This window comes from Microplitis demolitor, chromosome 8, assembly GCF_026212275.2.
Source record: "Microplitis demolitor isolate Queensland-Clemson2020A chromosome 8, iyMicDemo2.1a, whole genome shotgun sequence".
Lineage (NCBI taxonomy): Eukaryota > Metazoa > Arthropoda > Insecta > Hymenoptera > Braconidae > Microplitis > Microplitis demolitor.
Window position 1 is genome coordinate 18330747 of NC_068552.1, and position 14702 is coordinate 18345448.

Genomic DNA, 14702 nt, shown 5'->3' on the forward strand with positions numbered 1-14702 from the left:
ATCAACAATGGCAGTAGTAGTCCAGATCTTTCTTTACGTTTGAATTAAAACGCAGTATTGCAGTTACGTTGTGTAATTATCCATTAAATTAGTTGCTCATAGTTATTGCTTAATTAAAATGTGCAAAGTGTATGTGGTGTTGTTAAGTGTCAAGTGTTCAGTGGTAGTGTAAAGTGTTGTTGATAGCTGATGCTGACTTCCTGGTTCCTGAGCAAAATCATCTGGTTTTGTCTGGTGGAAAATAGCAGATAAGTGACGTTTTTTTAGCTGCAATAGACTTAGAGCAATTTAATTCGAATCTCCGAGAGTATTAGGAAACCCTTCTGGATATTATTTCTTCGCCAAGGCCTGTTCAAACACTTGAGTATTTTTTTTTTAATTTTAAATATTTTTCTATCATATTCTGCCGCTATTTTAGTTAGATGTACGATTTTTAATTTTTCTCGTTTCTAATAATTTATTCTACAAATTTTAAATTTAACGCGTGTAATCAACCCATCACAACATAAACGTTTTTTGTTCATTATGATGCCCTTTAGTAGAAAAAGCCATAAAAAGTTCTAGGAATAATTTATTTTTTGAGTATTCGACGTCGGGCAGATACGGGCAGGTGCGGGCAGATGACACTGTCTATGCAATATTATAAGAAGTGGCCCGTAACTTTGCTCCTGTTGGGAATAACCCATCATACCACAAACGTTTTTTGTTCATTATGATGCCCTTTAGTAGGAAAAGCCATAAAAAGTTCTAGGAATAATTCATTTTTTGAGTAATTGACGTCAGGCGGATACAGGCAGGTGCGGGCAGATGACACTGTCTATGCAATATTATAAGAAGTGGCCCGTAACTTTGCTCCTGTTGGGAATAACCCATCATACCACAAACGTTTTTTGTTCATCATGATGCCCTTTAGTAGGAAAAGCCATAAAAAGTTCTAGGAATAATTTATTTTTTGAGTAATTGACGTCAGGCGGATACAGGCAGATGACACTGTCTATGCAATATTATAAGAAGTGGCCCGTAACTTTGCTCCTGTTGGGAATAACCCATCATACCACAAACGTTTTTTGTTCATTATGATGCCCTTTAGTAGGAAAAGCCATAAAAAGTTCTAGGAATAATTCATTTTTTGAGTAATTGACGTCAGGCGGATACAGGCAGGTGCGGGCAGATGACACTGTCTATGCAATATTATAAGAAGTGGCCCGTAACTTTGCTCCTGTTGGGAATAACCCATCATACCACAAACGTTTTTTGTTCATCATGATGCCCTTTAGTAGGAAAAGCCATAAAAAGTTCTAGGAATAATTTATTTTTTGAGTAATTGACGTCAGGCGGATACAGGCAGATGACACTGTCTATGCAATATTATAAGAAGTGGCCCGTAACTTTGCTCCTGTTGGGAATAACCCATCATACCACAAATGTTTTTTGTTCATTATGATGCCCTTTAGTAGGAAAAGCCATAAAAAGTTCTAGGAATAATTTATTTTTTGAGTAATCGACGTCAGGCGGATACGGGCAGATGCAGGCAGATGACACTGTCTATGCAATATTATAAGAAGTGACCCGTAACTTTGCTCCTGTTGGGAATAACCCATCATACCACAAACGTTTTTTGTTCATTATGATCCCCTCTAGTCGGGAGTGCCATAAAAAATCCTGGGAATAATTTATTTTTTGAGTTGAGACTTATATTAGGATAAATTAGGATAAATGAAGATAGATGAGGTTGGCACTGTCCATGACTTCTTGTGGAGAGTAGTCCATAATTTCGCTCCTGCTGGGACTGATATGAGAATAATCAATCAAATTTAAAAATTTCGAGTATATTTTTTATTGTGGGTGAACTCTGAATTACTTTTAAAGCTAAGAAAATAATTGAGAAATAAAAATTGGTCACTGGTTACCAAATTATAAGCTCATTTATTTATAAATAAGTATTTCTTATATACTGCTTTCCATAATTTAATTCCAAAGATTTTACAAAAAAATTTTAAATGTTTATTACAATAATAATTCATATCCATGGACTCCACCCAGCGTATGTACGACCAAGAATATTTAAATCCGTTGCTTGTTCTAGCAGGCATTCGACCTAAAAGTCAGTCAAAATATAGGTTCTTATTCATAGATCTGTATATTTAATATAAATATAATAACAGCAATTCGTACCTGTTCCGTCGCTGTCAAATTATTCTCCTGCAATCTTATCCTAGCCGGCAATTTATCACTCTCAGTATCCGTCCCTTTCACAATCTTAGAATATCTCAGATAATATTTGTCGTCTAAATGCTGATTTTTCAATTCTTTCAACACAATCTCTGAAGGTTTTTCTCCATTCAACTTCCTCGATATATAATCAAATTTATTTTCCGGAAACCAGTTGATGTCCACAACTAAAAACAATTAAAAATATCAATTACTAATTTTAAAAGAAATTTATTTAAAATAAAATAAATTATAATCTTACCATGATGATCATCTTGAATTTTTTCCATCAACTGTTGCGCGTGTTCACTCCAGTTAAGATTTTCACTGGCGACGACTCCCAAGTACGCTAACAAAGGGCCCTTTGAGTTTCTCAAAGCCGTCAGGACATGAATCATGATTGTTTTGAACTCATCATTTTCATCAAACGGCTTCATCAGTCCCTTGATCTGATTAGTCAGTCTAAATGGCATACATTCTGGTATCACTTGATCAATTCCGCCGCCGAATGCCGATTCAAAATCAATTCCCGTACACTTTCCAGACTCAACTTTCATCAAAGTATTCTCAAGATGACGGTCACCAATCCCCAGTATCCAGTGCGCGACACACATTGTCGCATAAGTAACCACGAAATTTCTCCGCGACGTTATAAAACTTTCCAACGAAGGGTTCAGCATCAAAAACGTACGTCTCAGTAAATCCCACTCTGTCTTAGCGATCAGTTGGTTCATTTTAGCAATGACTGCCTTGGAATCATATTTAATTAAAGACTCTTTGTACTGCACAATCGGTTTGGCACCAGGACTTGCGTTTCCAATCCAGCTGGCATACTCTTCTCTAATATGAGCATGTCTTTTTTTCTGTTCCTCATTAAAATCAAAGGTGATATAATCATTGAGACTTTTCGTGTTATCAATCCACTGAATGAGACCCAGTGAACCAGAGAGTGCTATTACTTGGTAGGTGTTTATTGTCAAATTTCGCTGGGAACAAGCGATATCAGCTCTGAGTATTTCATTCATGATACCGAACGCCTGTTCAATTCTCTCATCAAGTCGTAAGTCTTCACCGAATTTAACCAAGAAGTTATAATACTTGGCATCATTCCCAATTATTGTTATTTTGATGGGTTTGCTTTTTGACTTCATCACCTGAATCTTCGGCTCTATTTTCATTATCCTCGCGTGGTATTTCGGAAAAGGTTCGCGGTCCCCGGAGTACTGACCAGGGATTTCGATATCCGAGCCGCTAAATTGACTCAACCAGGGGCTGTAGTCTTTCAAAGAGTTGCTATCCTTGGATTTGTCCGACTGTTGAATCAATTCTCTCATTATCTTATCAACATGAGCCACAAAATCTTCCTTGGACATTTTCTTCATACGCTTCATTTCTTCCCGGTATTTTGCGATCTCTTTGTAGAGCTTTCCCTGCATACTTAGCGCGTTGTCTGGATAAATTTTTTGCATCAGTAAATCGAACGAACTGTCAGTAAATACTGAATTTCTTTTAAACTTTTTCAAAAAATACTGTAAATATAGTTCAGGCTTCACTAAATATTCCATCGCTTCAATGAATTTTTCCAACTCAACCTGACCACGAAATAGCTGCATTTGTTTCTTTATAATCGGGTGGTTTTTTACTCCAGGATTGGTATCGATAGTCAACCTAAGGCTGTAAATAAGCGCATTTGGGTACTGGTGAAACAGTTTTTCGATAATTGGCGCCACTACTTCCTCCAGCGAAGTTGATAAGTGGAACAATAACTGAGATTGCCATTTAAGAAAACGCCACAGTGGTATTTTTTTGGTCTGCGCTTTGAAAATTTCTTTTATTTCCGGGTCTTTAAGATAGTCAACATTAAGTAGACAGGGAAAATAATTAGCAGCTTCAGATGAATTATAACACATCGCTCTCAATGTAGAGTTCACGAACTCTTTAATTAGTTCCCGACTAGCTTGGCCAGTCAATATTTTACTGTGACAATATTTCAGTAGTTTTAAATAGCAATCTTTGACTTTACTGTCTTCTACTGAGTGCCGCGAAGCATCGATACAACACGCTTTGAGATTATTGAGGCTGCAGGCATTTAAACCGTTGATAACGTCATTGGAATGGTCCATGTACTTGACAATATGCCGGTCAATTTTATTGACGATTTGTTGGAAAAGTTCTTGGTCGCGATTGTTCAAATCAATGACATTTTTTACCAGTTCGCTGATAAGCTGCCGAGTATTTATTCGCGTCGTAATGTCAGTGTTGTCATTAAGTAATATTTTTTCTGCCCTGTTCCAAGAAGATGGATACTGTATCAACTTATCTTCAGAGTTACCCATTTGTGCTGATAAAATATTGTATCTCGCTCGATTCAGGGTAAATTCACTGAAAAACTTACTGTCAGGACCAAATGATTTTTTATTTGAGATATTAATAGACTGTAGATATTTTCCCATCAGTGATTTGTTCCGTTGCTGAAAAGCAGCTTCGACCATGTGATACTTCAATCCAGTAATAAGCGTTTCAACTTCACTGCCAAGTTCTTCCTGTGATGAATTTTTGGTCAGGTGATTCTCTTTCAACCCTTTGGCGAAATGTGTTCGATACGCAATATGCATGTCCCAGGGTAGCAAATTATCTTGCGAATGTGGGTAACTAGCTGACCAATAGTTCATCAAAAGTGATTGGATTTTGTTTGGATTACTTGCTACAGCTTTGCAGTAGATATCAATATTACTTATTCCACGTAATTTTGTAACCTGGTGCGCTCTCAGAGCCGCTGACAGAGGACTCAGTTGAATCCACTGTTCTCTTACTTTATCTAGAGCAGTATTTATAAAATCACGTGACGGTTCGCGATATTTTGTAGCACAAATCGCAGCTATTTCTTCGGCAAATAATTCTTTTAGTAACTCGAGTTTAGGCTTGATCTTCAAAAATCCTGAAAGTTTGTCACCGAATTGTTGGGCGCGTTTATATTCTTCTTTAGGAGTGTATTCTCTGTCTAATGTCGTGTATTGATAAGTAAACGCTTTGAAGTACCACAAGGAGCACCATCCTTCAGGTGATTTTGAAATGTTTAGAAAATGATCTAAATCTTTGTCTTCACCAGCCGTCGACCGGATTTGCGCAATAATTTGATCCCAATCTGACAGTCGGGCAAAACATTCGAAAACAGACTGATGGCAGTGACGTTGAATCGCTCCAGTTTCTGAAAAATCAACTGGATTATAACGACTAAGTGCACTTTTATATAAATGCAATGCTTTGTCCCATCTGCTGTTTGCTCTAGCAGCCGAAGCTTCACTCAGTTCTTGTAGATTTAGCACGTGATTTTGGAAAATACTCAGCACAACATCAACTTCACTCGTTGATTCATAGAGCTCTGCTAATTGCACCCATTCGTCAGTATAATCACGTGCAATTGATGACGATGTACCAGGTTCATCAGAACGTCTTCTTTTCGTTGGAGGAACTTGATCTTCTGAACCGGAAATTAGATTTTTTTCAAGCAAAAGCGCTCCTAGACAGTTGAAATCAGTAGCTTTGGACACTCTAGCCACTGTGGTGGAGTTAAATTCAATATTTTCTGCACGGAACATTATTTCTAGTATCATAGCGACAATATGGCCGCTCTCGCGGTGATTCTCTAGTACATTGTTCAGCTTAACCTCTAAACTTTTGATAAAATCATTGAAATAATTATCTCTTTTTGTTCTCGATTGATTCTGCACTTGGTTCAGTAAAGAATGAATCATAGACACAGCCAAATCTTTGCATATAACTCCATCCTTTTTAATAAGTTCTTGCAGCGGAGTGAGAACTGCTTCCGGAGTTATCGCAATATCAGGAAAATCACCAATACGATAATTTCTATTCAACTTAACTGAGTTGCGCTGTTTATTCAATTGTTGACGCAAGATATCTTCTCGCTGATGATAGTGCTGCAATTTTCTGTTGATCGTTGACGTTTTTGAATCCGGTGGTTCATTTAGAAAACGCTGCGAAAATATGTTACGCGACGGGGATTTTGGTACAACAAAAATGTCATCTGTGCGTAAAGTACTTGTAGATTTTCCTGCGAGAAACGATTCATTTGTAAACGATCTATCGCGCCACGACGAGTAGTAAGTGACAGTACCCCGTGATACCGATTCTCTGTCAGTGGACGTTAAGTCATCGATATTTGCGCTAGACAACGAGTGCCTCTGGCTGTAGTGATTCGCGTACGAAGATGTGAACAATGGAATACGGTAGCTTAAATTTTTCATTCTCCATGAAATGGCAACTGCGTAATCGCGGTAATTACAGCTTTTGTTTAGAGGTTCGAACATAATTTGATTATAAGCCGGGGATTTTTTTGTCATATGTAAAAATATGATTGTTAGTGCTGTCAGAAAATCTTTTTCTGCATCGGGCGAGTAGACATCAAGTATATCGAGTATTCTGTCGGTACATTTTTCACGTAAACCGATTTCTTCAGTCCAGAAAATGGTCATTTTTGCCTGAAGCTCTTCAAATGGATCAAGCAGTCCATGTAAAAGTATCTTCTTACTCATATCAACTAATTTCTGTATATCTAGATCATCTGTAATGTCTGTTGAGTATTTTTTATATAAATTCATAAATATATTGTATGTTAATTTTCGATACTCCGGTGAATCGTGATGTGAATAAGTTCCTACGGTATTTGCCACTGAGACAAATCTCATGGGATCAAGAATCGCAACGAGCTTATCGACTATTTCAAGACATACTTTTTCACACGATATCACTTTATTTTGTAGTAAATCAAAGAATTTAATATAATTTAAATCACGTATTATATTTTGTGGTTCCATCCGTGGCATTCTTTGCAGAATAACTTCCATGCATTTGGCCATATTCGGCGCAGCAACTTTTGAAATATTATCAAGTATGTGTACAAAAAACTCATCTGCCAAAAGTGGGTACGCTTTGGCCATCACATGGATACAGCGCACGAGTCTGTCTGCATTTTTTGATTGCAGTGACCGTAAAACTGGATGGATTTTATCAGTGATATGATTTTCAACACCGGTATTTTCTGTCGTACTGGAAAATTTAAGGAAAAGAGCGATCGCTTCGCAGGTGTGGAGAACTTCTTCTTCTTTGTTATGCCAATTTTCTTTCAACGAATTTATCAAATAATCTAGGATGTCAGTACGGCAAATTATTTCCGCAGCCATATTGTTGGCGAGCAGAATGAGAATAAGTCTGATGGCACGCTCGCGTGTTAATGTCATTCTAACATCAAGACATTTTGGAAGAGTAAGCAGTTGGTGCCACACTTGAACAAGCAGTTCGACGATTCGGAAGTTGTATCTTATAATGTAATCACTGGGAGGTCCTTCATCTACTTTATCAACCAGCAGAGAAAATAATTCATTGGCCGGCTGGCCAAGTTTTTCATCAGGAATCGCTACATCGGCCCAGTCTATCAGCAGTAAGAGCCCATCAGTTATTATATAATTCAGCGGGCCTCGATTTAGCAGCGAGATGACAGTTTTTATTATTGGCGCCAAAAATAATTCTGCGTACGGTTTAAATATTGACTGATTATTGAGAATTATTTTCAGCATAAATAGTTGAGCATTTTGGTGAACACAACCCATTGATCCAGCAAATAAAGTGAACTCTCTCGGAGGGTTCTGAGGATTCGGAACCGTAAAACCTGGTCTACTTTCACTGATTATTTTTAAAATCGCGCAGATTGGTGGCATGCATTCGTGATTATTGAAGTCATCAATTTCTAAGGTCACTGATAGCGAAGCTGATTCTTTTGAAGGAGTAGTTAGCAATGCGACTTCATTAAAATCATGCGCGTAAACATCTTCATTCAGTGTCGAAGTTGCCAGATCGTAACTCTTTATGTATGAATAAATCAACGGGTCATTCTGACGATTTCGTACTGACTTTCTGATATTAACGAGTTTCTTCCGTTGCTTCGGGTACTCCTTGAAAGTCTGCGATAACTCGTAGACTTTCTTACAGTCGATTATATTCTCCCATATCAATTGACCGGCCTTTCGATTCTCGGCGAATAAAGATAAATAGTACTTGCTGTCTTCGGCTTCACTGGCTATTGTTATCGCGCAGTTGTAAGCCGCACAGTGAAGAAGTCTCACAATTTCAGCGAATTCAAGTACAGAACTTTTGAAACTACGAATTTGATAAGTGAGTTTAAAAATTCGTTGAGTCACTGAATCATTTGATGAACTGCCTGATAAAATATTACTCGCTAAAACTCCATCTTTGTTATTTATTTTTTCTAAATCTAAATTAACAAACATCAGTTCAATTAAATTGAAACAACCGATTTTTGATACAATAAGTTTTTTATCATCAGTCAAATTATTTGTCGTGGTTTGAGTCAATGTTTTAAATATATCTTTTATATTCGTATTGAAAAACTGTTCCTTGACAAAGGAGTTAGACGATTTGAGTCCAGGAAGTAGAAAATGTTTTAGAACATCAAGTCTTTCTTTTACAATTAATGTTTCCATGAACAAATCGTACGCGACTTCAACAGATTTCAAAGCTTTGTCGTCAACGATATTATTAAAATAACTGGTTATGCACTTGGAAGTTGTTTCACTGAACAAATATTCTCCTACGCCCATAGAAAAATTAATTGTCGCGTAAAAAACGTCCGTAGACTTCGTTACCGGCAGTAATGTTAGCAGTGTTTGGAAGCATTCTTTTATTTTCGAAATCATAAGAGTGTTTCCGGTTACTCCTCCCGAGCTTTCGGCTTCGCGGGTTCGCTTCAAGCCGTCCAGCATAACTTTCATTTCGGGCGAGCTGGAATTTTCCCCAGTTAAACAGATCAGAAAATCATTTAAAATATTTGTTTTCTTCATAAGATCGTCTGTGCCATTTAATTCCTTCAAAATCCAAGCGTACATCGGCCCGCGCGCGTGCATTATTTCCAGAGGATTTTTCTTAAAACGCACGACAGTCCGGAAAATTCGCGAAAATATTTTTTTACGCGCTTCTACTTTATTTAACGCGCGTTCATAGACACTGAACCTGTCGATTATTTCATCCGCTAACTTTTCTAAAATTTCTTCATAATGATTTTTGTGCTTCAACACCCAAACAACAATTTCTTCAGTTATAAACAGAGATCCTTGCACAGAGATTTGTAATAAATCAGTCAGCTCTTTTAGAGTGCCAAGGATGTCTTTAAGCAGACAAGGAATCAGCACGGCTTTGAAAGTATTGAAAAAGTATTCACCATGTGAAATTTTGGAATCTTGTTGCGGTCCATTTAGCCGCTCGTCCGTCAGCGTTCTTTCGATAATTAATTTCGCCGGTTGCGCCACGTAATTAAGCAACAGTTGCAATAAATACTCAAAGTAAACCTTTTTTTCAGAACTCAATTCGACGTACCACTGATTGGCTTCTCCGCTCTTAAGGCTGTCAAATATTTTTTTTATTTTTTGCGTACTATCTGAGACGGCGTCTACGTCACTCAGTGTTGGCAAAATATCACATTTGTGTAATAACAATAATCCTTTTACGGCATTTACTTCCGACCTGTAATCTTGAATCTCTTCAAAATCAAACAAAGATGGCGATACTCTTTCAATAGTAACCTGGAATTTATTTTCCATCGCGCTGAAATATTCAAGCGGAAGTTTAGTTTTTAAGGCATTTAAAAGTACTTCAAGTTTTGAAGGAAGCGACTCTGTGATCAGTAAATTCTTTACATCGAACCCGACTTTCTGGGGTTCGAAAACACATTTTGAAATGAGGGTATAAATTTTTTTTTGAAATAATTCTTTATATACCCAATCCCTTTCGCTGATTTCTGATGCCAAAATCGCGCCTATAAAATCGAACAACGTCATTATCGTTTCGCAAACTAACGCGCTGACTTGGGTAAGACTTTTGATTGTTGAATTTATGTCTTCATTTTGTAAATCCAACACCGATTGAGTGAAACATTTAATGCAAGTGAAAATCACACGTCGATCTGGATTCGAGGCTTCAAATAAAACGTTATCTCCCTCAATCAAATCATTACGAAGGAGCCAAATATAACAATCCAATGTACGTAAAAGATGTTTCAAATAGTCTGCCGATTTTTCAGAATTCAAATTTATTCCATGAACCGTATCGTCAGTGCCTTTTAAAATAATTCTATTGAGTCCTTGCACTCCGTTGTCTTTCAAATAAGCCGTCACCACATTTCTAGCAGACTTATGAGTCTCTACTTCTGACGATAGTGCAGCAAATAATTCCATTGCCTTTTTTCTTACATTATTATCCAGTGATTTGCATTGACCCAGTAACCAATTGACCGTATCTTCAAGTGTACCGCCGTTAAATTCAATAGGTACTTTTCTACGCGGTTCAATTTTATTAAAAATAATTGATTTCTGTATCAAAACTTTCTTTATATGATCTAGAGATGTTTGAATACTGATATCATGACAGCCATTAAGACTTTTTACAAAAGCGTACAGTAGTTCCAGCCAAAAAACATCAACTATTTCTTGATAATTAGTTAGAGTCTTGTGCAAATAATTGAAAGCAATTGCCGCGGCAATTCGACGATTATCTGACGGATGTAACGCAAAGTTTGTTATATTTTCGACGATTGTGTTTATATTTATTTGCGCGCGAAATGAATCCTGATCATTGGATTGTTTTATAGACCACTTGGCAAACTCTGCTAGGCAAATACCCGAGAAATCTCTTAATGCCGAATTAGTTTTGTCACTCAGGCCGTCGAAAAGAGCGTCGACGAGGTAATTTACTGCTGGCGAGCATAACATCAATCTCGAACTTAACCAGTGGGTTAGTTGCAGCATCAGAGGATTAAAAAGTTGACGTATCACATCGTCGGCATCGCAACCAAGTCTTAGAAGAACCGGGCAAAGAGTTTTGTAAAGCGGAGCAAAACGGTCCGCGTCAGCTGATAAATACTGCACGGTTTTGCCCAAAACTATTGCGACTATCGAGTGTAGAACTTCACATGCGGCAACTTTTGTACGGCGATCGCTAGAATTTAATGACAATTCCATTACCCGAGGTAACATCGTGTCCAAGTAGACGTCGAGACTGTAATCGGGAAAATTTAATGAATATTTCAGTAAATCTTTTTTATCCCAAGAGGCTCCGGTGTTTAGAGATTGATTGTGCAGAAATTCTAGTACTGCCGACTCTTCAAAACGACCGAACAATAAGAGAATTCTTTTTTGAAGCTTCTCTAGACCTTCATCATTATTATAGACTTGCTTTTCATTAGCGCTGAACGTTTCATTGTAAATTTGAAAGCTCTCTTTACTTCGCAAATATATTTCTAATAACGGAAGTAGTTCCTTTATAAACTCGTTCATTTTATCGTTTTCAACTGAGCAGGTGTAGTCTTCTAGCGCAGTCAGAGCACTGTTGGCAAGATCGTAGTCGTTTAGGCCAATGGTCAAAGCTATTTTAAATATCGGTACCAACTGATTTATCAAATAGGGCACGAAGGTCATGGGGGTGTGCAGAATAAGATGAATGCAAGAGACTTGCAATTCCTGAGGAAATTTACAGACGGAGTCCAGCGTGTTCTGTAGATACTGAAGTATCATTTTGTTTAGCTCTTTGTCCACGGTCTGGTCGCTGTCAATAAAATCTTTAGCGTTCAAAATACGATCGACTAGGCGGTAGAACCCTGATATCAATGGGTACTGATACGACGCACGTATTACGTGGTACAAAAACCGGGAAAATTTCTCCTTTGGATCACAGGGTATTATTTCGTCAAATATTTCCTCGTAGAGATCGATCATGTTGTGGAAGATCCGGAAATCCGTCTCGTTTTCGGCGATTTTCGAAGCAGCAATGTCCGCGAAAACGTTATCCTCGCGGGTCTTTATCGTTAAATTTAATTTTTCAATTAATGTTATACATGCCTCGATTATTTCATTGACGACTTGCTGCTGTACTGACATTTCACAATTTACTGGAGTGAGCAAACCTCTCCATAGTGGGACGTAATCCTTGTAACAGATCGGGCGTTCTGTCGAATTTTCAGCGTCACGTTGATACTCCGCGTCAATCAGTAGACTGTGGGAACAACTCCAGACAATACTTTCAAAGACTAAAATTAATTATTCATCAATTAATTATTCAATTAGATCTTCAATTTAATTATTTAAATAAAAGCTTACCTAGATTTCTAATAAACTCTCGGCAAATATTGAATTTTAGTTTCCCAATGTTTGAAAGAGTTCGTTTCAGTGATTCAATTGCATGGCGCTGACTTATAGGCGAAAGTTCTGGATATCTTTTAATTAAAAGTACACTGAGTTTTGACAGCGCCCTGATCTGATCATTCGATACATTATTTATGCGGATCAGTATCCGGGATAAAGATTCCTGGTAATCTGGGATGTCTTCAAAGTACTCGTGAGCTTCGTCTTCGCTGAAAAATTAAAAAGAAATTTATTGCAAAATTGTCTTTTCATTATATATTTATTTGCATAGTAAATATATGAATTATACCTGAAGTAAAGAGGAATAATTCGACTTGCAACTAATGAATAAATTTCTTCGGCTGCTGCACTGTTGTGTAGTTTTTGAATTGGCTCAGCGATTTGACTCAACCCATTGACATTTAGACGCAAATCCCGAGGGATCAAATTGTTTGTTAGATTTTTTACGAACATACCTTTGAGACTCTGTAATTATTTTAGTCAAAGATAAAAAAAAAATTTAATAGCCAGGAAAATAATTGATAATTAAGTAGTAATTTTTTGATAACGTACGTGAAGTACCACAACTTCTTTGTCGTCTTTTTTTTTTATTTGTTCGCTGAAAACTTTACCCATTAGTTCGTAATAAACTTTCAAAGCTTCCGTTGCAATGTCACTGTAGAGTTCGTCGGCGCGAAAACGTGTAAAAGTTTTCAGCCAAAATTTATTATCTCGGAATATTAAACTTTCGAAGGTGAACATTTGTTGCGTCATGAGTTTCAAAATAGATTTTATGATAGCAACTTTTTTATTTTTCCCCGCGGTGTCAATCACTTCCTTCACGCGTTCGTAGAATTTAATTATCTCGGGGTCGTTTTCATTTGGCGGGAAATTGTAAAGTAAGTCTATAATTGACTCGATATTCATTTCCAGCAGCGTCGGTCTCTCATGTATCATTGTGTTATACTAAAATTTAATTTAAAAAAAGAAAACAGATAATTTTATAAAAAAATATTTATTATTGATAGAATATTATAATTATAATTTAAATTTTGAATTTAATAAAAATTTATGCTCTACCGTTTTATCAAATAACTTGACAGCACAAGTTTTTATTATTTCTTTTTTCTCTGTTATTATGTCCATGGCAGGATAGTAACGTGCAATCACACTCAGTACTCTTAATATTGGATTTAGTTCTGAAAATATTAAAAAATAATTAACAATTTTTCTCAAGGATTTAATTATCGCGAGTACAAAAATTTATACTAGTCTCCACTTCTTTAAAAATTCAATTTTCAAAAAATTTTCTGTTCTAAGAAAAGTCAGTGGTTTTTTTTATCCAAACTTGATCTCAAACAAAAATTCCAAATGCAAAATAAAAAACGAGGTCTAGGAATTTACGTTTTTGTTTTTAAAAAATTTTCATGCTTTAGAGAAAAATGCCGCCAAAGTTTCCATTTACTTTTCAAAGGCAACGAGGATTTGAAAGTGATTTTATAAAAAAAATGTTACCTCTATCAGAAAACAATTTTATCTTATCAATCCAATATCTAAGAGTATCATCAAGCTGTAGATCGATACCATGAAAATTTTCAATTAACATGATAAGTGTTGAACAAGCGATGCGATGTAAATATGCGGCAGTTTTTAATGTCGCTATCGCAGTACATAATTTCTGGAGGTCAAAAATAAATAATTACAGGAAACAACCAACAAATGGAAACCTAAAAAAAATACTGACTTTAATTACTAGTACATGAGGTCCCAGGACATCTGAATACTCAGTAATAAAAAATTGCAACAAGTGAAATGCCATATTAAAAGAACTTTGAAAATCTTTGGACACTACTGGGCGGTTGACTTCTTTCATTAAAAATTGCGGAAGTCCGTTTTTCTCATCGAAAATCATGACGAGAGCCAGTGCTAGAAAATTTGAATTTAAATTAGCGGAATATAATAATTAATTATTTAATTAATTAATTAGTAACCTTTGGCACTTTGCGGCACATCCTGAAAATATTTTGGCCCATCTTTGAATAATCTTTCCAATTCTAAGCCTTGTCTCTCGTGCCAACATCTTAGAAAAATACTCATAAACTCTTTAACAGAATCCATTTTAGTTAAATATTATATATTATAACTTAATTTCAATAGAAATACAAATATATAAAAATTTCGCCTTAGTCTATCACATTACAGGTTATATTTTGTTATTATCCAGAACATGTTGATATTTTCTTCTTCTTTATTATTCGCGGTTGCCGAAGAATTCACATGACG

General features: G+C 36.3%; 1 protein-coding gene across 1 annotated transcript; it reads right to left on the minus strand.

The window, feature by feature from the left end:
- Window positions 1–1899: 1899 nt before the first annotated feature.
- LOC103572309 (DNA-dependent protein kinase catalytic subunit) lies at window positions 1900–14622 on the minus strand. The gene is made up of 10 exons (XM_008550844.2): window positions 14411–14622; window positions 14164–14345; window positions 13935–14097; window positions 13500–13618; window positions 12993–13385; window positions 12730–12905; window positions 12396–12649; window positions 2474–12325; window positions 2176–2399; window positions 1900–2098 (listed from the first exon to the last, which is right to left on the minus strand). Exons 1-10 carry the CDS (start codon window positions 14535–14537, stop codon window positions 2021–2023), a joined length of 11568 nt encoding a protein of 3855 aa, XP_008549066.1. The 5' UTR covers window positions 14538–14622; the 3' UTR covers window positions 1900–2020.
- Window positions 14623–14702: the final 80 nt, after the last annotated feature.